At 43.6% G+C, this 22,518-nt stretch overlaps 2 protein-coding genes across 9 annotated transcripts in view; one reads left to right on the top strand and one right to left on the bottom strand.

Moving 5' to 3' along the window:
* The window catches only part of LOC139771728 (cell adhesion molecule Dscam2), a 77,402-nt gene extending 75,810 nt beyond the window's left edge, over nt 1-1,592 (top strand). For all 3 annotated transcript variants that reach the window (XM_071704726.1, XM_071704719.1, XM_071704713.1), the window contains exons 27-29: nt 174-426; nt 546-636; nt 909-1,592. In XM_071704726.1, coding sequence (XP_071560827.1) covers nt 174-426; nt 546-636; nt 909-1,335 — 771 coding nt within the window. In that variant the 3' untranslated portion in view covers nt 1,336-1,592. The remainder of the gene's footprint in view (nt 1-173; nt 427-545; nt 637-908) is intronic.
* An 822-nt stretch (nt 1,593-2,414) lies between these two features.
* Nucleotides 2,415-22,518, bottom strand: part of LOC139771745 (putative receptor-type tyrosine-protein phosphatase mosPTP-1) — a 266,144-nt gene continuing 246,040 nt past the window's right edge. For 4 of the 6 annotated variants that reach the window (XM_071704777.1, XM_071704740.1, XM_071704749.1 and 1 more), the window contains 14 exons: nt 16,698-16,907; nt 15,832-16,112; nt 15,369-15,625; nt 12,660-12,943; nt 11,732-11,952; nt 11,344-11,469; nt 11,025-11,200; nt 10,600-10,891; nt 10,339-10,510; nt 10,127-10,251; nt 9,771-10,048; nt 9,545-9,680; nt 8,872-9,458; nt 2,415-8,793 (listed from right to left, as the gene is read on the bottom strand). In XM_071704777.1, the coding sequence (XP_071560878.1) occupies nt 8,964-9,458; nt 9,545-9,680; nt 9,771-10,048; nt 10,127-10,251; nt 10,339-10,510; nt 10,600-10,891; nt 11,025-11,200; nt 11,344-11,469; nt 11,732-11,952; nt 12,660-12,943; nt 15,369-15,625; nt 15,832-16,112; nt 16,698-16,907 (3,053 nt within the window). In that variant the 3' untranslated portion in view covers nt 2,415-8,793; nt 8,872-8,963. The remainder of the gene's footprint in view (nt 8,794-8,871; nt 9,459-9,544; nt 9,681-9,770; nt 10,049-10,126; nt 10,252-10,338; nt 10,511-10,599; nt 10,892-11,024; nt 11,201-11,343; nt 11,470-11,731; nt 11,953-12,659; nt 12,944-15,368; nt 15,626-15,831; nt 16,113-16,697; nt 16,908-22,518) is intronic. The other 2 variants (XM_071704785.1, XM_071704768.1) reach the window with 2 other exon arrangements.

The following is a 22,518-nucleotide window of genomic DNA, read 5'->3' as shown; positions in this document are numbered from 1 at the left end:
CAATTTATCTTCCGTTTGTTAATATTTTGCAATCGAATATGAGTAATGCTTACTCCGACTCATGTTTTACGAAAGAATATTTTCCAAATAACATTCGCAAGAGAGCCGCGTGTCGAAAACATTTCTCGTGTGTCTGTCGCAAAAAAAAATCTCATACAGCGAATCGATTGCAGTGCGATGTGGACCAGTACACGAAAGTACGTGGTCGGGCGCGGCGCAAATCAAAATCGTTCAAATCCGAGTCGGAGGAGTACGACACGCTCGGCTCGGACAGCGACACGGAGGTCGGCACCAGCAGCCGTACCGAGTCGTCGAATCATCTGGACGACTCCGGGCCGACGTCGATAATGGCCCGCTCGCCGGGGCCGAACTCCGCGAATCAGCGGGAGCAGCGGCTCGCCCTGGTGCAGCGACCGGTTCATCATAGTAAGTTAGTATTCAGTTTTCTGTGTCCGGGCCGCGTTTAATACGCAGCCTATCACGTAAATCAAGCGCGCAACCACTAATCCACTTCTCGCGTCAACGTCTCGCGTGCGTCTTTCCAGATGTGCTGTACCACACGCACGAATCAAGTACATCAACCGAGCCGTCACCAATTTCTGAGAGAAAGACTTTCCCGAGGCTCGAAAAGCAACGGTAAGATCGTCGGTAGCCAGATTACAGACACTATATAGTCGTTATTATTACCGCATTATTGCAAAAGAGAGGAAAATATACATCAGAAAGATTAGACACGTTTCTCTTTTAAATTACGTATTGCTATGATAATAAAGCTTTTCGATATATTTATACATTATCATCTCTGTATTATCAGTTACATTAATTTATTTGTATAAACAATTTGATACGGCTTGCTCGAGTAAGTTTCTGCAAAAAGCTTTCTTAAACAGCAATCGATATTTTCGCAGGAGCCGCGGCGCGATCGACGTCGCGATCGACGGTCGCATCCCCGGTATACTGCGACCGGTGCTGAAGCTATCGGAGTCCGGAGTGCATTCGTGCTCGCGAGGAGCGTCGCCGAGTCGTCCGGTGCGTCCTGGTTCGTACGACAGGCTGGAGAAGGAGCCGCCGAGCATCAGGAAGTCCGTCGAGTCGCTCTGCCTCCTGGAGGAGCCGGCGGGCACGTTCAGAATGATGCGGAGGGACGACGATTGGGGCAGCGAGCTGTCTACGTTGGAATTGAAGCCACCGAGCGGCTTCACCGACGTTCACGAGACCAGTGAGGCCGAGTGCGACATCGACATGAAGCTCAAGTTGCACAGGAAACGACCGAGCGGCCTCCACTCGAACAGCTCGCTCTCCAAATCGCCCAAGGATTTCACTATCACCGTTTAAGTGTTTTAATCAAATATCGAAACCAAAATGGAATTTAAAAGAAGCCAAAAAAAAAGCGAAAGATTTAAATAAGCGAAGTATTGCCAAAGCATGAGTGTTATTAAGTCAAAGTAAGTTACGATTTCTCGCCATTGAGATACACGCGATCGCCAACATCGCTCTACGGATCTAGATCTCTGGATGTTCGTCTTTTGGAGTGACTACTCTGTCAAAGACTTCGTTTACAAATAAAGACTTATTTTTGTAAAAAAAAAAAACGGAGGGAATGGCTACACCTTCATCCACTCCCGGAATCCTCTGTACACTTATTAACAATACTTACTTGCAAATCTTGCATCGATATATTTAGCTCCAGTCCAATCAAGTAGCAAATAATCGTCGTTGATCTTCACTAACATTTCGTTACCGCAGGTATGTTTGTCTAAAAATTGTGATTGATTATAACAACAAAAAACCGTGTGCAGGTTCAAATAGAAAATTTGTTACAGATAATTGTAGTCAATTGACTACAATAAATACCGCTTCAAGTGAAAAGAGTACTTTTATCTTTATGCAACATGCGAAAATAAAAAAGATGCATTTTTCTTGCTTAATCACAATAATACTTCTCACGTATATTCTATTCCATCATCAGATAAAAAAAATTATATTACTTCATATTACTCAATTATTTATGAATTGGGAAATCGTCATATGTTCTGCGCAAAGTGAGATTAATTTTCATAAAAATATTTCCATATGTTATTTGCAATCGCTAAATAATTGACCAATTTTCGTGTAATTAACAGAAAGCGATTTCCTAATTGATGTACTGTCAATGAATAATTTACTTCAATATATTAAATCTAATAAAGAAAAGAAGCGTTTGCATGGATAATTATTAAGAGATCGAATGACGACAATAGAATAGGATTTAATAAGGAGTGTGTCGCAGCGAATTTAGTTATTGCGTTTGCGTTAGCTTAATTAATTGCAATCAGATCACATCTTAGGAAGCGACTGCATCCGGACTGGGCGCTTACGAAGGCCTATGGTGATTCGCTGGTGAGTGAAACTTGGCTGATTTGACCAGTTGGAAATTTCTCGCAAACTATTTATTAGACGTATATGTTCTTAAGCACGGACAATTCTTCTCGAATGAAGCGTACAGTTAAAAAAACGAGTAATACTATCGCACATAATGACTGATATCGCAATCATTATATCCGTTTAAACCTCTCTAAAATTTCTCTGTCTTTTGTTTCTTCTTCTTCTTCTTTACGTTTTCGTTGAGATACGTACTGTATGTCGAGTAATAAAGCTTGATGGAAACCGCATTAGACCAGCATTCGTGTTTCTCGCGACTCATTGACGCGTGTCGCTGCCGCTCACAATGATTTATAATTAACGATGAGAGCCGCGCGTCGCGACAAGGATGACTCGCGTGACGTCGTAGGAACAGAGAAACCGAGCTTTTTGATTTTTTTTTTTTTTTTAATTATATTCGTGCTTCGCGTTTTTAACACGTCACGCGACTCGTCCCCTCTCTCGGCGCGAATGATCTCTTTTATTCCCGAGCGACGCGTCGCGACGGTCAGAGAGAATCGATTTGTTAAAAATTCTATCGCGCGCGAAGGCAGTGCGGTCGCTATGCTCGGAGATTAACTCTTTCGCTATTGGTATGATCGCCGGATCCTTGACAGAAATACATCACTGGCTGCAGCCTATTCAGAACTGATACGCGCATTATTTTCCTGCACTTTTAGGAGGTAATAATATAGTCATCTTCTCTCATTTTTTATGTACAAAACAAAAATACATTGCGAATTAATTATTATAAAGTGATATCTGTATTATCCTCGCGCACACTTTCAGAATATAATAATACTTATAATTCTTCCCGCTTATTTATACAGACAGACACATCGATTAATAATTGCTCGATTTCTCTCGCGACTCCTTGAATGCTATATTTGATTTCTCTAAATCGCTAATTTGACAACTTTTCTACATTTCCAGGGTAGAAAGAAATTCTTCCATTGTTGAATCTCAATTTCCGTTCTAAGTCGAATACGTCGAAATAAAGGTATTCAGAATGCACTATTAAAACTTCGTTCTTAGATGCCATAGCGAAAGAGTTAAGGAAAAGAGGTAAGAGAAAGGAAGGAATGTTCTCAATATAGGTACTCGTTTGGCAGTCTTGACTGTCGTTTTTACGTATTGATTTCTCGTAATCATTCTCGTCGTATTCATCGGATATTAATTGGGCATGGCGCGGATTCATGATACCCGTTGTCTCTCGGGACCCTCCTCTAAAACTTTCTACCGCTTTCTACGATTTTCGTACATTAGCCGACCTCGGTGTACCCAGCGGTGTCGATGATAGATTGTTAATGCACGTTAATCATGATTATACGTATAAACAGCTTCCTCCTCTTTTTTTTTTACAGTTACCGTAGGCCGTAGTGCATACGTTTAGATTGGAGGGGAGAGAGAGTCCGCTCCCCTCCGCCGTGTGCTTTCTGCGAGACGATTCATTATACGAATGATAATTATAAAGTTATAAATTGTGGCAACTTATGTACGAAACAATCGAACGTGCTTGAGTGTGTTTTTTCACGGTTGTCTATTGAAGTTTCGATAGGCATTCAACATATACATCCTCTGTTAAAACACATTCATTTCTATATATCCATTTATATATATATATATATATAAATTATTTATATACATATATATTGCTGGATATACTTATTTTTTATATGTATAAGTAACAGACTCTCTGAACGACTGCGCGCCAACGAGATCCGCGCAATCCCGAACCGCCCTTCCCGAACTCGCTTCCGTGTTTTTCACTTAATAAAATACACATATGCACATACGTACGTATATATATCACATAAAATCAACTCGGAACGAGACCGTTCGCTTTTCTTCCACGTGTGGTCCGCGCGAATACTACAGTTACAATCGCAGTCTTTGTTATACTGAGAGTGTAAAAAGGAATCCGATGGAACGCACTGGAGCTCGATCCAGCTCCTTTACGTCCACCTTGTCGTGCGACACTCGAAATTATCCGCGATTAATATCGGCGAACCATTCTCTCTCTCTCTTTCTCTCTCTCTCTCTCTCTCTCTCTCGCAGAGGAGCTCGTTAAATGGGATTAACAAGAAGGAAAATGATTGCCCCCCCCCTCCCCTCCCGTCAGCAAATAACCATTTTATAGCTATCCGGCGGACGAACGACAGGAAAACGCAGTTCAATCGTCATCTTTCTCGTCTCGATCGTGGCGTAGCGGACGACGAAAGGCAGGAAAAAGAGATAGAAATGAAATCAAGAGCCAAGGGGAGCTAGATGCGAACTAACGGTGTGAAAACGAACGAGACAATGTGTGTGTGCGTCATCTTACAAATATTATGTTGACTAGAGTCTACATTATCTATACACACCACCTATTTTATCATCGAATTATACGCGGGCGGCCGCGCACGACCACCCCTCCCCCCTGGATCGCCCCTCCCCCCGCTTATCTCACGGCCACTCATACCTCATTAGACGTCTATTTTGCGTTTATCCATGTAGGTACGTACACATATAATCGTGTAATATCGTAAAATACAATATAGATCGCGTATGTGCACGTGCGCGACGAGGTATCGCTCGCTGTACAAGTCGCCCGCGGGATGTACGAGCATTGTTTCAACCTCCTCTCTCCTTTCTATGGCATTGTCCCCGTCTCGTTGAATCCGATTTAAAGACGGAGCGATTCCTCGTCCGCCACGCCCGCACAATTCATCTTACTCTCCGATATCGCCATTCATATCATAAATATTTATATATATATATATATATATATATAAATTTTATATATATATATATAAATTTTTTTCTTCTCGCGATTATTAGCGCGACGAGTTCGTGTTCGTGTGAGCTGTCCGTCACTCAGGTGTGCATCTACCATTTCGGCGTAACTTCTCGCGTACATTCACATGTAGTATGTGTATGTGTGTGTGTGTGTGTGTGTCTGAGTGTGGGTATGTGTACAATAATATCGCTTCTCGCTCCTTTCTTTCTGTCGGTGACTTAAGTTATTACGGCATTAATTAAAAGACACGGTTTTTACATACATAGTAATCTCTAGTTAGACGATAAGTCAATAGGTGTTCCGTTTCGTACGAATTGGCGATCAATCGAGACTTGACCGCGGCTAATCGGATATACATACGTACATCGATTGCCGGGCTTCCAATGGACAATCCCCATCTCGAAGATCGATCCGCTCGGTTTGTTCCGGAAATGCGCTTGCGTTTATTCGCGTTCGCAAGCTCTCTTCACGTAACTCGGGGCGCTACCTCGAGCTTCTTGAAAAAGTAACTCTCGTGCGAGAGGAACAGCGATACCCGATACGCCGTTCCTTCCGTCGAAGATCTCTGGTTTTTTTTTGTTGTTGTTTTACGCTCTCGCGACCCCCCACGATCGTCGCGAAGCGAATCGCGCGACTCGGGAATCGATTTGTCGTTCTGATTTCCCCGAATGACAGTCAGGTCTTGTGCCCGCGAGGGCGTTCCTAATCATGACGCAACTTGACGTATCGACGATAAAGCGATTTTCTCTCTAACGAGCACTTTCGCATAGCTAATCACAGCGAGCTGACCAAAAGAACGTATAGAGTCTCTTTTTCTTTTCACGCGTATTTTTCTTCGGCAAATTGTTACTCGTTGCCTCTGCTCTCTCCCTTTCGTCCAGCGGTTCTACTTCCGGTTCTACGTCCGAAGGGTATGGCGATTAAGGCGGACGATTATGTTCTGGTTTTCGCGAATTTTATACATCGCATTCGCGTATGACGAGATAAACCTGGCGCGAATATTATCTGCCGCGATTCGCGAGGAACTGTTCTTCCCTTTTTTTTCTCTGTTCCGTTTACCTTCTTTCTCCGTGACGCGAAAATCCGTTCGAGTCGACTGATAACGTTATCGATTACCACGGAAGAGCCGTCGTTCGGTAGTATTGACTGATGCTTTGTCGCAATTATTATTAGAACGGTGTTGGTACTTAATTATAAATACAGTTTCGGCAAGTTGAAACGAACCGGTTTTGAGTCTTCTGCACGTAATTGATCATTGTTAACTTAAATGAGTAGTCTTTCAAGAAAGTAGAGACTAATTTGTACTGTACGAGTTAGGCCAAGCGACGGAACGTACACTTCGCAAGTATCTGACTGCGCTTTTCTCGATGCACGGTGACGAATAATCGATAAGACACATTTGTAAATCAGTACGGTTGCGCGATGAGTATCTTTACATGCAACGAAAGTGACCTTTGCATAATTCGTCGATTCTCGATTTTTCTTCGTCGTAAGCCTCACGTGTCTTCCACTTCGTCGTAAAGGAGAAGGGTCCGTAAGGTCCATAACATCGATTTTTGGCCCCCTCTGAATTTTATTCTAAAATATCAGAAATGTTTTATTTTTGTAAGAACTATTGAAATCAGGTGAGTCTTTAGTCTAAATAGACGCCTGTTTATTCTGTAACTCCAATTAATCCCATTTTTACCATCAACGCTTCTACACCTACATATCTTTTCCTTACATTTGGGTGTGTAAAATAACGATTAAATATTTCGTAATCTTTAGTATCAACATTCTTGTAGCACAATTTTTCTAAAATATATTGTATATTTATCTTTTAGTTACTGTAGATATTTATAAGATGATAATATGTGTTATATAAAATGATTACAAGAAACTATAGCTTACATACATACAAATGTCTTCAACTTTGTCTCTACCTGAAACACATATACACACTAGACAAATGTAAGGAAATGATATGTAGGTGACATAGAAGCGTTAATGGTAAAATGGGATTAAATAGAGTTACAAGATAAACAGGCGTCAAAATACGTCCATTTAGGCTAAAATCATTTAATTTCAATAGTTCTTACAAAAATAGAACGTTTCTAATATTTTAGAATGAAATTCAGAGGAAAACCGGTTCTCCTCCTTTAATGATTAACGAAATAAATTAAATACTATCTTGCGCAGATACGCATACGCATTTCGTATAATTTAATAAATTGAGGATTTAGTCGTTGCTTTTACTTTGTTTCGCGGTTCTCGGGGTACCAAGCCACAAGCAACGGCCAACTAAAATATCGCGATTGTCATCACCGTAAAAAAGAGTTACATTACTTTATATTTTTAATTAAAAAGAAAGCGTAAGCCATAGCAACGAGTCGACGCGTTTTTTTTTCACATTTCCTGGTGTCTACTAACGAATAATTCCATCAGAAAATTTCGGCCTTTGCGTTATTTTATGCAAACGTCACCTATAAAAAAAAATCTTCGTTATTTCCCATAGAGAGATCGCACCTTACAAGTAACGTTAGCGCGTTAGACGTTATCAAAAGCCGTATAGTTTTCTACGAAGTTGTGCGTTCGATTCGTTTACGGGTGTTCCGCGAACGTGAAGCGAATACACGTGGTACGATATTTGCTACACACACGTAGTTTTGATTTGAGTATCGCGTATCGAGCGGCCTACGCGCGAAATCACTCGTCCGAACTTAATTTTAACGATTGATTGACGATCGACGATCACGGCGGCACGACGGATCGCCGATACCGGTGTATCGTCGCTATACATGGCAGTAGCAGGCACGATAAGCCGTGCATTGTCGCGGCCAACACTGGGCTAGGACCACAAATCGAAGTGGATGAAAAACGAGAGAGGGCAGACGCTTATAAATGAATTTCGTTATCACGCGCGGCAATCGTGATTCGTATATGTGCGAAGCATTTCGCCCGACGATGCACCCTCACGCATATATATGTATACAATAAACTAAAAACACGTAGAATAATTGGATACACGTGTATATGTATATGATATATTATATATGTACACACCCATCCGCGGAAATATCGTTTCTAACAATTAGGCTATCGTAATGATTCTTTGGCAACTCGGAGCTGTCGGATTTTCGACGTGCATATATGTATATATGTATATACACGCGCACGCACGCTCGCACATACGTACAGACACACAAATTTCCTACACATATACATATGTATACATATATAATATTTTATGTAGCGTGTATGTGTGTGTGTGTACCTAGGTATTATGTGTGCGCGGGCGCGCGCGCACGTGTGTGTTGTATGTATCAATAATTATATGCAATGTATGTACACGAAATAAGATTGAACAACGTAAACTTACGCGACGGACAAGATAAGCATCGCCCATCCGGCGTGCATCGGCGGCAACTTTGTCTCTTTGTGTTTGGCACTGTCCGCTCACGCGCCGGAAACCGGGTTTCCTTACCGAAATTCCTTTTCTCTCACGTTCTTTTTTTTTCGGTTTCTTTTCTCTTAACATTCACGTTAACTCTATGTACACTAAGAAATCCGCTCGAAGATCCTCCAGCTCTCCCATGGATGCGAATTATCACCTTCTCTGCGATGCGAGGATCAGTCTGCACGCAGGAAAAGCAGAATTTTTTTCTTACAACATCGTATCTCGTCGAGGATTCGGCGTACGGGCATGCACTTACCAGGTCGTGATTAAATTTCCGGCGTTCGGGAGTCTCGATTACAGCGGGGCCGACTTTCGCGAGGGTGCGCTGCAACCGAAGATAGGCCGGCATCATTGCGGCATCATCTTACAGCTGGGCTCCAGACTGTCGGAGGGTACGCGCATGCTGCCATTTGTGATATAACCGTTAGCATCGACCATTACGGAGACGCCGGATGGCGGATTATTATGATAGCTAATGTTTCTCTGCGACACCACCATGCTTTTCTCCAATGGTACTACATGATCGTTGCTGCCGCCGTGGGAGGAGAGGCAGGGTTCGCTCCCACGGCTGCTGGATGACTCGATCGGGTGGTCCACGCGTATGGGAATGGTATAGTCGGACAGGTATTCGGAACTGACTTCTACGGTCGCGTATTCGCGAATGACGGATGACTTGGATGGAAAATCTATTGGCATGTGTTGAATCGACGAGGCCGACCTGATCTCGTTCGGATCGCTCAGCGTAGCGACGTGTCCATTCGCCATGGCGTACAGATCGGGCTCCGCGCGGCCTTTCGTCGATAGCATGGACTCCAGACACTGGTACAGCAAAACGTAATCCTCCTGCGAATAATAAATAAATAAATTTTCCCATTTAATCGCGAATGCGGCTAAAATTACGTGAGGAGAAATTCTAACTTAAGGCTCACCTTTGAGCGGAAAACGCCAGGTCGCTTCATGTAAAGCAACTTGGCGAACATGTAAATGTCGGCGCTTTGCTCAAATTCCAATTGTTTGTTTAACGTAGTCAGCAGAACAAAGAGTGCAGCCTCGACTCCGCCATACCTAAAGTAGGTAACAATATAAGATGTATTCGCTTAAAATGATTGATCGTGGAATTATCGGGAGTTTGCAAGAATGAAATTTTCTGCACACCTATCCATTACGACGATAGGACCATTCTGATAATCCCGATGAAAATCTTGAATGATGCTGACGAAAGTCTTCGGATTGTTGTTGTGCGGCCACAGACCGCTCTGATTCGATGGCGCTTGAACGATCCTGGCGCTGAGCTCGTAATCATCTTGCAACGACCGAACCGCGACTTCCAGCAAGATTGTCCCATTCACAGTTTCCTTCGTTCCGCAGAGTCGCACTCGGAATGTCTCGGACTCGAGATCCTTTCCTTCGATGGGCCAAAATTCCGGGTATTCCTGTCGGACGGCATTCTTTATTATTAGAAGGCCTTTCTTTTTCTCCTTCACACGATTATCTTAATCTTCGAGACATACCTCATCGCATTGAGTTAACATGACGATAGTCTGAGCATTGTGGTCCCACATCATTTGCCAGAATTCCATTATGGTGCTCTCCATCGGATGCTGCGTTATGATAAACTCGCGGTTGCGTTGAAAGCCTAGAAATACCATGTTTTTACTGTCGTTTGCAACGAGGGATTTAGACTGCGCCTCGACACAAAGAGAGGCATGATTGATATACCTACCTGAAACCCATGTTGCGTTTATGTAGTCGCTTCCGTCGACGCCTGGTTTCGGCGTTAGATGCACGCGCGCGTTCTCGATAGGGACAATGTCCATATTACGATTCTTGTGGACGTTGCATGCTTTGGTGGCGGACACGAGATTGAAGTCCTTAGGTTTCCACGACGTCACCAACTAGAGAGAAATGACACACATAATTAAATTAAATAATTTAACTTTCGAACATTGGTCAAATCGGTCAAATCCAAGGATAAATCAGTTACCTTATATTGAGCTTCAATGTTGTTCCATGCGTCAGTCTTGGTATTCGATGGGCACAGCATGTCTTGAATGTGCTTTATTAAGTTATTGGCGTCAATATTGGTCTCGCCGCTCTCGATCGCCTCCTGCAGAGCATCGTGGATAAAGATGTACTGCTCTTCCGTCTGAACCAGAAAGTTTCTCTGAGTGCGGATGTGTTTGAGAAAACCGTACACGTTGATCTCGCCCTTTGCTTTAGCTTGCTTCAGCATGGCGTCAATTACGATGTACGTTCCGGTACGCCCGACGCCGGCGCTGAAACAAAAAAAATATTTCGAATAGAGAGAGAGCGCGATCGTTAAAGGTCGCTAGAAATACTTAAAAAAAAGCATACAATGTCGAATTGGAAATCTCTGTTAATTAAAAATTGTCAAAATAAGATTTTCACCTGCAATGTACTACAATAGGTCCAGCCTCGGGCGGATTAGCGTTGGACGATTTGCGGATAAAGCTCAGAACGGGTAACGGATGATCGGGCACGCCGTGATCAGGCCAACTGGTGTAGTGGTATTGCCATATAGTGCGCTCGCCCATATTGGTCCCATTTTTCTTCTTCTTGATCTGCTTAAAAATCCGAAAGGGTTTCTCGTTGGGAGGATTATTCGATTATTGGCTTTTGATTTTATCACGATGCTTTTTCACGTCCATTCCTCTCTGAAGAACGATTTAAGCGCGCATACACACACACTTTATTTCTAAATATATACCTTTAAATGTCGAATTTGGAGAGTGCGGATGGTGTACGTGGCCATAATGTCCTCCTTCACTAAAGTTACTTGAATGTAACCGTACGTTTCGGTCCCTTCTTTGGGCCAATACATATCACATTTCCTCTACAAGTAACAATAATAATCCATAAGTAACAATAAACTTAATACATCAGATTCCTTCACTAATTACAGTGAGGCAAGCATTTGCGCATATGAATAATTTATCTTTGTTCCTACTCATAATTCTTTCACCATTTTATTATGTAACTTTTGGTTAACGTTATAAAAGAAATATCAATATTGACTTCATAATTGTATTCACCTTGTCATTATGTAACTATTGATTAATGTTATAAAAAAGTATTGATATTAACTTTGTACTTACACGACCGCGCTCGACCAGATTGGTAATCATTACGACTATTGATACGCGCTGCTCCCAGACCATCCGCCAAAAACCGTCGAACGTAGGCGGGAGTGGACCCTGGGTACCGATGTAAGCTCGCGCTCTTTGCCATCCATCGATGTAATTCGCGTTAACGTAATCCTGGCCCTTTTTAGGCGGCCCACCGCCGCAGGAGAGCAATTGCACACGAGTGTGGTCGTCTAATGATAATAACATAAAGAATAAAATTAAACTGCCTCGCCCAGTTAAGGCAACGCCTTCGCATTCTCATTACAATCGTAATCTCCACAATTATAATTTGTTACCGGTCTAAAAATACGGATCTTAATCGCGCTAGACTAGACGATTATCCACTTATCAGTCTGGTCGACGCAAATATCAGCGTACTATTCAAGCCAAGATATATTTTATATTACCTCATTTTTATTTTTATCACCTCATTTTCGGAGATTATATCGATTGTTCCATCCCGCGGATAATGAAGAGGCATTTTCTATTTCGAACGTGCGAATTTCGCGAGCGCGAGAGAGTATTCTCGATTCGTGGTGAACTTTACTTCTCTCCGAACGAATTTATTATTCGACCACGCGATAAGTCTAGCTCGAGCTTTAATTTCTTGTCGTCGAAATTGATAATGATACGTCATAATCTTAGCCAGATGGTATCGACGCGGGGGTCAGCGACTGAGGGGTCAGGCCGAGCTGAAATAAATCAAACGGAGGGAATACGTATTCATTGACACGACACGGCAAGTGGAAGCCATCCTTCAAAAATGGAACGCTCTCGCGAGGAGCGGAGAGAGACAGAGCACACACAGTGGTATTACCGGTTCTATATTAAGATATTTCCTTTCGTTTGTAAATATTACGACTGCGCACGAACGGGCGATACGTCAATGGCTACTTACACGCGAGTATATTCAAGTATCTGTTCTTGGCCTTATTCTCAGCGAACTGGGAATTCTCCACGGTATAATCGCCGGTCTCCGACTGTATTAGCTCGTATTCTTTGCTGAAACCGATGTCACCGTCGGCGTGAAGGCTCGCAACGTGCTGAACGAATTGCTGAACGGCCACGGCGGTCCTCTCGCCGTCCTGCTCGCTGTTCTCCCATTCTTGAAGCGTAGGAACATTCCGTGGCGGATAATCCAGGTAGTAATAGGCAGTGTGGAAGCATTTCCTAAAGATCGGTCTAGATAAAAAACGAAAAGGGTATCTCGATATATATATCTCCTTTTTTTCAAACACGTTTTCAAAAACATTTCTATAAATGTTTAGAGAATCTTTTATGTACATTATTTTTGAAAAACGATTTCAAAGGTATATCGATCGTCTAAAATAATGAACTACGCTCCACAATTAATTTAGGATTATTCAAGTATCCGAGCTGCAGAGTTTGTAATCGATGAGAAACACGTATGGGTTGGGCAGATAGCAACGATCAAATATTGATACACTAAAATCAATGCCGATAACACATTCCTTCGTATCACACGGCTTCGAATTCACGGATTTCACCGAAACTTACGAGTTGCGAAAAAACTTCTTCATTTCGGCGGCATAATCTTCCGGACGACAGCATCCATCATAGGCGAGGCCGCCCGCGAATAATCAACGCACGCGTTTGCGAAATAAATGACGATTAGGCCGGATCCCGTCCGTGACCCAGAAAATGAGTTTGTCATCAGCCACGGCCGCCGATCCTTCGCACATCGCTCCCGCGGTTGCCTCGTAGTTCCTGAACGTCACCCGAGACACTGACGCGCAAGATCAACGAGAGGAAACGGAGCACGAGGAGCACGAACAGCACACGCGTTCTCGCTCTCGTGGCGCGCAAAAGTCTAACTCGATGCGTGCGGCGTGGCGTCACGCTGCGTTGCTCGGCTCCGGCTTCGCTTCGCTCCGCTCCGCTCCGCACCGTGCCGTGCCACGAATGGCCTACGGTGACTGTAAGAGCATACTTAGGCCTTGTCACCGGTCGTTATCTCACGATAACGCGAGAGAGAGAGAGACACGCAAGAGCGAGTGTCGGGATATTAAAATACGCATCGTATCTCCTTCGCACACGTGTAGAGCGTCCCCGTAAATCATGTTTGATAAAAATTCGTTAATATCAGCGGAATATATATATAATAGAAAGGGAAGCCGTGTGTGTGTGTGTGTGTGTGTGTGTGTGTGTGTGTGTGTGTTGTATAGGTTTGCTACGATAGAAAAAGGAAAAGAGAGAGACAGAGAGATGATGTAAAAATAATATCAGATTCGTACAAGAATAATATGAGATGTACAGACGGCGTCATTAATGCCTGGTCCCCAAAATTGGATGCGTTTCGGAAACTCACTCTTCGTCTCTTTCTAGCTGTCCTCCTTAGAAAGAGACGAAGAGTGAGTTTCCGAAACGCATTCAATTTTGGGGACCAGGCATTAATGACGCCGTACAATACACACATATATTTCAAATAATTTACAGTGCATCATGATTTGACGATAAGAAATTTAATAGGAATAAAATTTATAAGAGACTTATTTTTTATTTCAATTTTCAAGATATTCTTTATGATATGCAATTTATTATATAAAATATAGTCAAATAATGTACATCATGATTTGACGATGAGAAATTTAATAGAAATGAGATTGTAAAAGACATATTTCATTTTAATTTTCAAGATACTCTTTATGTTATGCAATTTATCATCTTATTTACTTGGGTGACATTAGTAAATTAGTTTATAAAATGAAATGTAGCGTAGGAGAATTTGACGAATTACTATATAAACTTTCTCCGAGAACGAGATAATCCGAGATCCGAGGATCATAAATGAGAGGAGGTCGCTGGGACGATACGGACCGCAGCGGGAAATCAACTGGGAAAGTCTGAATGGGAAAAATAGTTGCGGGTGCGTGCGAAGGTGCGCGTGATTGCATCGTTCGCTTCGGAAACTTTCTAATTGCCCGCGCCGTACTCCAAATGCGATTCGCGATCCAGGCACACGTTTGCGCTCGTACGTATAGGTACCGATATTGTCCGGTCGACAATTTCCAGCTAACAAAAATAACAGATCATTTGTAGCGTTAGATCGGCCGGCGCGGAGCGGAAGTGAAACGTCGGCGATGCGAAATAATACTTCGCAAGATCGACCGTAACTGTAAAGCGTTAACTTGCTGCAGCGAGAGAAAGTAGATCTCTCGTTGTCATTTCTCCGTTATGCGGTTTTTATTCCAACTTTTCGATCGTACTTCGTATCGGTCGCGATAAAGACGTAACTAATTTATTAATTAATCGTCGGTTATCTCGGCGTAGGCGTCGTTGCAATTACGTAAGAAAAAGAGGGGGGAGGGCTTTGTTTAACGTGTGTCACAGATTGCCCGTATAAAAGATACTGATCTTTTATCCGGGTGATTTAAATGACGCTACAGAGAGCGCGACAGGCAATCTTTATATAATACGCTCAAAGAGTTTCGATTTTTATTTATTTCTTTTCGCGCGAGCGCGCGCGCGCGCGCGCGGTTGCGCTCGTTGGCGCGCGACGCGGAAATATATCGCCCGGTGCGGTAGGATGCAGCTAAAGTTTCCTCCGTATGCGCGATAACGCGCCGTGCGTTAAACCGTGACTTACTTCCACAGCACGAAGGACGTAATCGCCAGCATCACGGCGAAGCAGGCGCAGACCATACCGGCGATCACGCCCGCGCTGAGATCCTTGCTGCTGCGGCGCATCAAGGGCGGTATCTTGTCGCAGTCGCGGGTGACCAACACCTTCGTCGGTATTGAGCTGCCGCCTTGAATAATCAGATGGCTGTCTATTGTGCTCCTGGTGGCCCCCCGCACCATGATCTCGTAAACGGTGTTTACAGTCAGGTTGGGTATAATCGCCTGCGAGCACGAATTCATAAACGTTTCTTACGGCTGCGTCATAATTGCTTTTATCTAAATAAAGACTTACTGACGAGACAAAAAATTAAGTTGCTTTTATTAGTAATATTATTGTCAATAGTGGAACAGTTAATAAATTGTTATATTAGATATAAAATGTGTTAATCTCTCATCATTATTGCTGAATATTAAATTGTAAAATGTACCCCGCTTTCGAGATGATTTTTGTCGGTTGTCATTTCGATCTCCTCGTAATATCTCCCATTGTCCCTTCGGTAATTGATGTAGTAATAATCGATCGAGCCCCAGAAGTTCGCCGGCCTGGCCCAGTGAACGTAGACAGATTCGTGGGATTGGCAAGTTAAATTCAAGATCTGAGGTGCGCTCGGTCCTGTTATGTCGGTCCTGCGAATGATCTGATCGGATGGCTCGCCCTCGTTCTTCCGCGTGTAAGCCTTCACCCAGATCTTGTAGTCGGTGTACGGATCTGCAACGGGACAGTGCGAAGATCATGAGTGATATAATTGAGCAAATTAAATTTCATGAATAGGAGTTCAAGAAACTAGTTTCGGCGCGACCGTATCTAATCGGATCTTAACGAGATCCTTTCCCGACGCGATAAAATAGTTGCCTCACCATCCGTAATTACAACGAATTGTCTAACGATGCATTTACTTGCGCCGAGCGGGCGCAAGTAAATGTGAGAAAAAAAGTGCGTGCGGCGATAAGAATTCTTCGGGCTTTCCTTATCAATAAACTAAGTACACCGACCTATCTCCGGTCGTCTGCTGCAACGACTATTCGTTGTCGAGCGCAGATTACATGGTTAATCTCGCGTTATCTGGCGCGTTAAAAAAAGACACAAAGGCCGGATAGCGCGCGTCGACCGATGCTAAACATCGTACGTTTGCGCGTTAAAGTAAAAAGATAAACTGCGTGACATTGTCAGACAGAGAGAGGTATCCGCTAATCATTCCCACAATTTAGTTAGAACAATAGAATAACGTTTAAGTGATGTCATCCATGCCTGCCGTGCTTTTCATGCACTTTGGAAGCTGGAAGGTATACTTACGCAGTTCTTTCAGAACGAATTCGATGTACGAGTCGTCGGAGTCCGCAGATTTGTCGGGTATGTGCATCTTAACGTCCGTATAATTGGAATGCATGTAGTAAACGCGATAACCGGCAATGACACCGTTGGCGTTCTCAGGCTCCGACCAGAAGAGTTCAATGGTGGTGCCCGTGATTCCCCGAGAGGTGAGATTCTCCGGCTTTGTCGGCGCTGGAAGGAAGAGAGAGAGAAAAAAAAACCACGTTTTTTATTACAATACGTTAACCTTTCCTTTTCTCGTCATCGTTCGCAATGTCGCGCTGAGACAAAGTATTCAACGCGCTCAAAAATAGTAAACTATCCAGTAAAAATCCTTATTTCATTCTTTCATTGTTCAGGCGGAACGCTTCTTCGTACGTGTTGTACGCTATTTACATCGACATAAAGAAATAGACCGGGCACATGCGTCGCATACTTTTCTATGACACATTTTCTGTATATATGCACGTTGGGTCAGGCATAACGGAAGAGAGAGAGAGAGAGAGATACGAGACATCGGATCTTATCCTGCTCTTTACTACGCGTCGCATTGATAAGAAAAGAATATGACTCCGATGTTCTCTCACTGGATACTCGGGGGGATATACAGCCGACGTGCCGGGTCTATTTCTATACAGTTTACAGTTATCTGTTCTCTCGAGCAGCAGATATCGATACCCAACTGTATTTCCATTTTTCTAAAGCTTTATTTTCTCGAATAAATAATACGGATGAATAAACGGCCATCGAAGCGTTCATAAGAGAGTTCAAATTTATTGAATATTCATACATCTGCCGCGGCATTACCATACGCCGCGCGGTGTGCAGTATAAAACATGCAAATTGATTTGCATTCTATCGTCGGCTGCGTAAAATCATTGACAGTAGACTTGCTTAGACGGCATACCGAGACGCACTCTAAATAGAACGTAAGACACTTGTGGTATGAGGGAAATCCTGTCGAATCTTCCGATTAAAAGTAAAAATAAGGAAATATGTAGATACTTGATAAATCAAGACTAGATTCTTAATCAAATTAAGTTGAAGAGTATAAGAAGTCTCTTTTCAGCGCGATTGTTAAATTATTTTACTCATAACTATCGACGATGTGGGCAGAAAAATCATTTCCTCTCGCTGACTCCTATTCAGAATTTATTTGGCGGTCGTTAATTCGCCTTGTCATCTCCTACGATACTCCGTTTAAAGCTTATCGAATTCGCATTAGATTAACGACGTGTAATAAAACGAGCGAGGCTGTCGGAGAACGGGAGAGTCACCTTTTACAAGCTTTACGAGCTACGGCGGCGGATGATGTCATATCGAGTCTGTGCACGCACAGAGACGGACGCGGGGATCGTGTTCTCGTATTACTATCGGGCTGAAAAGCGAATACGATTACCGGTCCACGAGGCGCAAGGTCGCGATCGTTGCACGGCGGCGCGGAAAACGATCTACGTCGAAACTACTTAGGAACTCGCTGACGCTCCGATGTTCGTCGAAGCCACGTTCTGTGACGAATCGTCGAGAAATGATCTCATCCCGAGTGGGGATGTCGCGAAGCGATTACGCGACAAAGCGTCGTAAAGCGGGCGTCAAACGATGCACCTCAATCGCATGCAATCGCGACGATCGAGGAAAAACCCCCACGCGTCTAAGAATTATCGTGCATTTCGCGGAGCCGAGGGACCGGGGGGAACTATGTAGGCGAAAGTGCCTTTTATTAAGATAGGTTCCCACTGAAGTAACGGTTCACGAGTGAAAGGAACAGCCGATAAGAAACCTGAGGTACCTGCTTCGAGTGCCGGACTCTCGCGCCTGCATGCTCTTCGATTTGTACCGCCACGAGTTGCATCCGAGCTGCAGCTATTCCGAGTTCCTTTGACTTTCATCAGCGGGCGGAGAATTTCGATTGACCAATTAATATTCTTTATTTTATCTTTCAATACAAGGAAACGATTATCTCCCTGCAAATTCTGTTAATAGAGATATTTTTTAATTTTGCAATTTATTATGCTGATAATTGTCTTACTTCATAAAAGTTACTTTAAGGAGTCATTAATTTTTCGCAACGGCGAGAGGCCCTGACATGCATTTACAACGTCCGGATTAGGCTACCGGCCTTGGGTCCTGTCATAAAAATAGAATGTCCGGATCTCACGCGCGCGAGACGTAACACGGCGGTTTTACTCTCGCAGACAATTCCGAGGACGGGCGTATTTCCATAATTTTATACTCCGGCGACACTTGAGGTCAGTAAGTAATCGTTACCATGGCGATGCACGTGCTGCACCGCTATGTGTTGCACACGCGACGAAAAAAAAAGCAGATGTGACGTGTGCAGGCTTTTAGGTGTACGAAAACACGGAGTCAATCTTGTCAATATTTTATTACGCTTTTACGTGGGGAAAACAATACGCTGGCCGGTTCATCCGCAATTACGGTCGGGCGAGTCCCGCGCGCGCAATAAAAAAAAAATGTTGCAAAATATTCGTTTTCCCGTGACGCACAAAGTCGGCGGCAATTGCAACGCGCGTTACAAAATAAACCGGCAAACGATTCACGCTTGTGTCATAATATACCGCGGCACGTGTATCGCGTATGCACGCGCGTCGGTGTGCATTTAAAAACGTTTGCGCAATCGTTGGTTGGGTGTGCATTGTAGGTGAACCGCGGAGGTTCGCGGAGAAGGCGATTCGCGCCTCTCTCGCGTCCTTTAAGGCGTCTCGCGGCGAGAACGAGGCGCGCACGTACGTTGCACCGCGCCGCGCCGCGCCGCGCCGCCCCGCCTGTCGCGTTCCGCGAAATCGAAACGGAACGGGAAATGAGTTAAGCGTCGATTACACGAGTGGACAGAGTCTTATGCTCGCAAGGTGATTACGAGGTGGCACCGCTGCGTGCCGAGTGACGCTGTAACGCAATACTCGATCGGAGCGGGCGCGTGGTATTTCCTAGTGAAACTCGCGCGTTTGTTTTTGCCAATTAATTACGCGTTAAAACGCGCGCGAGATTTTCACCGCCGGACTCGTTTGCATATTTCGAGCGCGCGACACCTCTCGTTTTACTCGCGCGAATATGAATTGTCGATTCGGAGTTGATTTTCTTTACGTTATCGTTAATAATGTCAATGTTCGGTTCATCTTAGCGCGCCGATCGCTCGATTATATTATCAGGCCGACTGTTAGAGTAATTGGAAACGCATAAACATAAATAAAATTCCATTTCCAGACGCAATATCAGATCGGATTACATCGCCTAATTTTGTACGTTGTAATTCCACGCCACATTGAAGCAGATTTGGATTCGTAGTACAGTATCGCAACAAGGTCTTATCCGCTAAATGTTATCTTTGATCTAACGAAGATGCTGTAAAATAATACACTGGAATACACCGCGAATGCATGATGTTACTTCTTCATTTCTTCATTTATTGTTAGTGTATTTTATTTCTACCGCTATCAATATACATATCGTCTCATTATTTGTTATATTTAACACTAAAACTACCAAGGGAGTCAAAATCTTATTTAACATGTTTTAAAATAATTATTATTCATTTTTGAAAAGTTCACAATTTCTGAATTTTTCTCTGATTTTTATTAAAATATACAGATAATTAATTTTATAAATTTGTTTTCTCTTTTTTTTTCATTTTGATCCCTTCGGTAGTTCTAGTGTTAATTTCTACTATTATCTCACATATGCATCGGTACATATATTCTTTGTAGTGTTTCCTTTCTTAACATATTCTTAGTCTAACGCCTCGCACTTTTCCCGAGTAAGTAGGAGGAACAACTTTGCGTCAGCCTGTCTATCGCAAGGTGACTTCGACGAATTACCTCCGATATCGCTGTCATTCTCCGTGGAAAACGGCATAATGTAGGTCGTCCGCTCGAAGATTTGCTCGTCGGTCGTCTGCGTGATCGGATCCGCCGTGGCGACGAGGAGTCTCAGGAGCAGGGCTAGCGAGGCCGCCAGTTGAGCGACACTGGCCACGCTGGTCCACGACATTTCTTCTTCTTTCTTCCTTTCTTCGCACGCTGCGACTGCAGCTGGTAGAACGCCGCGTGCTCGCGTGCGTATGTCTCTCTCTCTCTCCTTTTCTCTTTCCTTTATTCCCTTCTCTCTTCGCTCCAAATCTTCCTTCTTTCTCGCTATTTCACGAATTCGCCCATCCTCGCCGGAGAAACACGGCGCGCTCCTCTCGCGACGCGTTTTCGCTCAATTATCGCAGCGTCGTCCAAGAACAGAGCGCATGGCACAACGACGCATTGTACACCGGTCGGTTCGTGTTGTCACTGTCACATCGCGGATGCGTGGGTTCCTTGGGGTTATCGGGCGACGGATCAACCTTTCGAGAATCGTCGCGGCGGCGGCTGCACAACGCTAGATTCGAGAACGACTACTTCCTGTTTGGGAACAAACGACCTCGCATGAGTCTCGAGCGCGAGCTCCTCGCGAAACGGCCTCGGCTTGCGCGAAAGAGAGACATCCCGAGCGAGAAATCCCGGCGGAGTGTGCACGGAATAGCGGATGCGGAAAACTCGCTATCTGCGGAGAGCCAGAGAGAGAAAGAGAGAGGGTTCCGCGAGGTCAGACTCGACTCTGTCTGCCCAGCCTCGGAAAGGTCGAATCGAAAGTTGACATCGATAGCGCACACGGTGCATTAACTCGCGCCGATAAGACACGTACACTGCTTTATCAATATTTAAACTACTCATCCCGTAGCGATACTCCGATAGTAGTCGCTTTAACGTTGCGAGTAAATGCTCGAAAAGGAAGATCGCTAGATGGTAGCCGAAATATTATTACGAATACCAATCGCGTCCCCATTCATCATCGAACGCGTGATCGTGTATCACGAGGGAGGAACGTAGGCAGCAGCGGATTATTCGGCCCCCTTGGAACGTTGTAGAGTGACTTCCCCTTGCATTTTTAGTGGAGAGAGTTTAGTAGATAGACTAGGGGAATATAGCGCTGCTATATTCCTAAACAATAACGCTACACGACGGTATCAATATCGATGTATTGAATTCTGCCATTCGATCTATCCTGAATAATAATGCAGGTAGAAGTGAAAAATATCTGGAAATGTATTTATAATCAAGGAAGAGCAATTTAATTACACATCGATAAAAGTTAGAACAGGATTTCTGAAAACAAATTTTTTCTCGATTAGTTGGACTTTTTCGATATAAAATATTTTGTTAATCGTTAAAATTTTTACTTAAAAAAGTATTTGAAATTAAAGGACTCTTGCGTATATTCGCATTTGCAGAGATTAATTCGCGATTATTTCTTAAACGTTTTCAGAATGGAAGTCTCTTCATATCTTTACGGGAAAACCGATTTCTAAATAAAATCTCAGCACGAAATATAAAGTTCGTGCACGTATGAACTTTTCCAGCACCCCGTATATCCCTTCAATTTCCGATCGACGAAGAGAAGGAACTCTCGAAGCAATGAGAGTGAATTTTCCCGATACAATGTGAACAATTAAATATCAGTCGCGAGAGAAACTGCGTTAGCTCGAACGCCAGGTTAAACGGATAAAGAAGCAAATTACAGGACGGCCAATAACAATAGCGCTTCCTCGTCAATAGAGAAAGAGAGAGAGAGAGAGAAAAAGAGGACGAGATATCCCTCGCGCAAAGAGAGGATCGCGCTCCAGTTTCATATTCCATTCTTCTTAATTGGCACCGCGGAATAGATAAATAATTGCGAGAGTTTCGGAGCACAATGCCGACGAATAACGCGACACGCATTATTTCACGACAATATAAACTTTTATTCAATGCAGAAGAAT

The sequence above is a fragment of the Temnothorax nylanderi genome, unplaced genomic scaffold (genome assembly GCF_030848795.1).
Source record: "Temnothorax nylanderi isolate EJ_2023f unplaced genomic scaffold, tnyl_v1.0 TNYL_tig0003_pilon, whole genome shotgun sequence".
In the NCBI taxonomy this organism is placed as follows: domain Eukaryota; kingdom Metazoa; phylum Arthropoda; class Insecta; order Hymenoptera; family Formicidae; genus Temnothorax; species Temnothorax nylanderi.
Note: the sequence above shows the minus strand (reverse complement) of the source record. Positions and strands in the feature narration are given on the sequence as shown.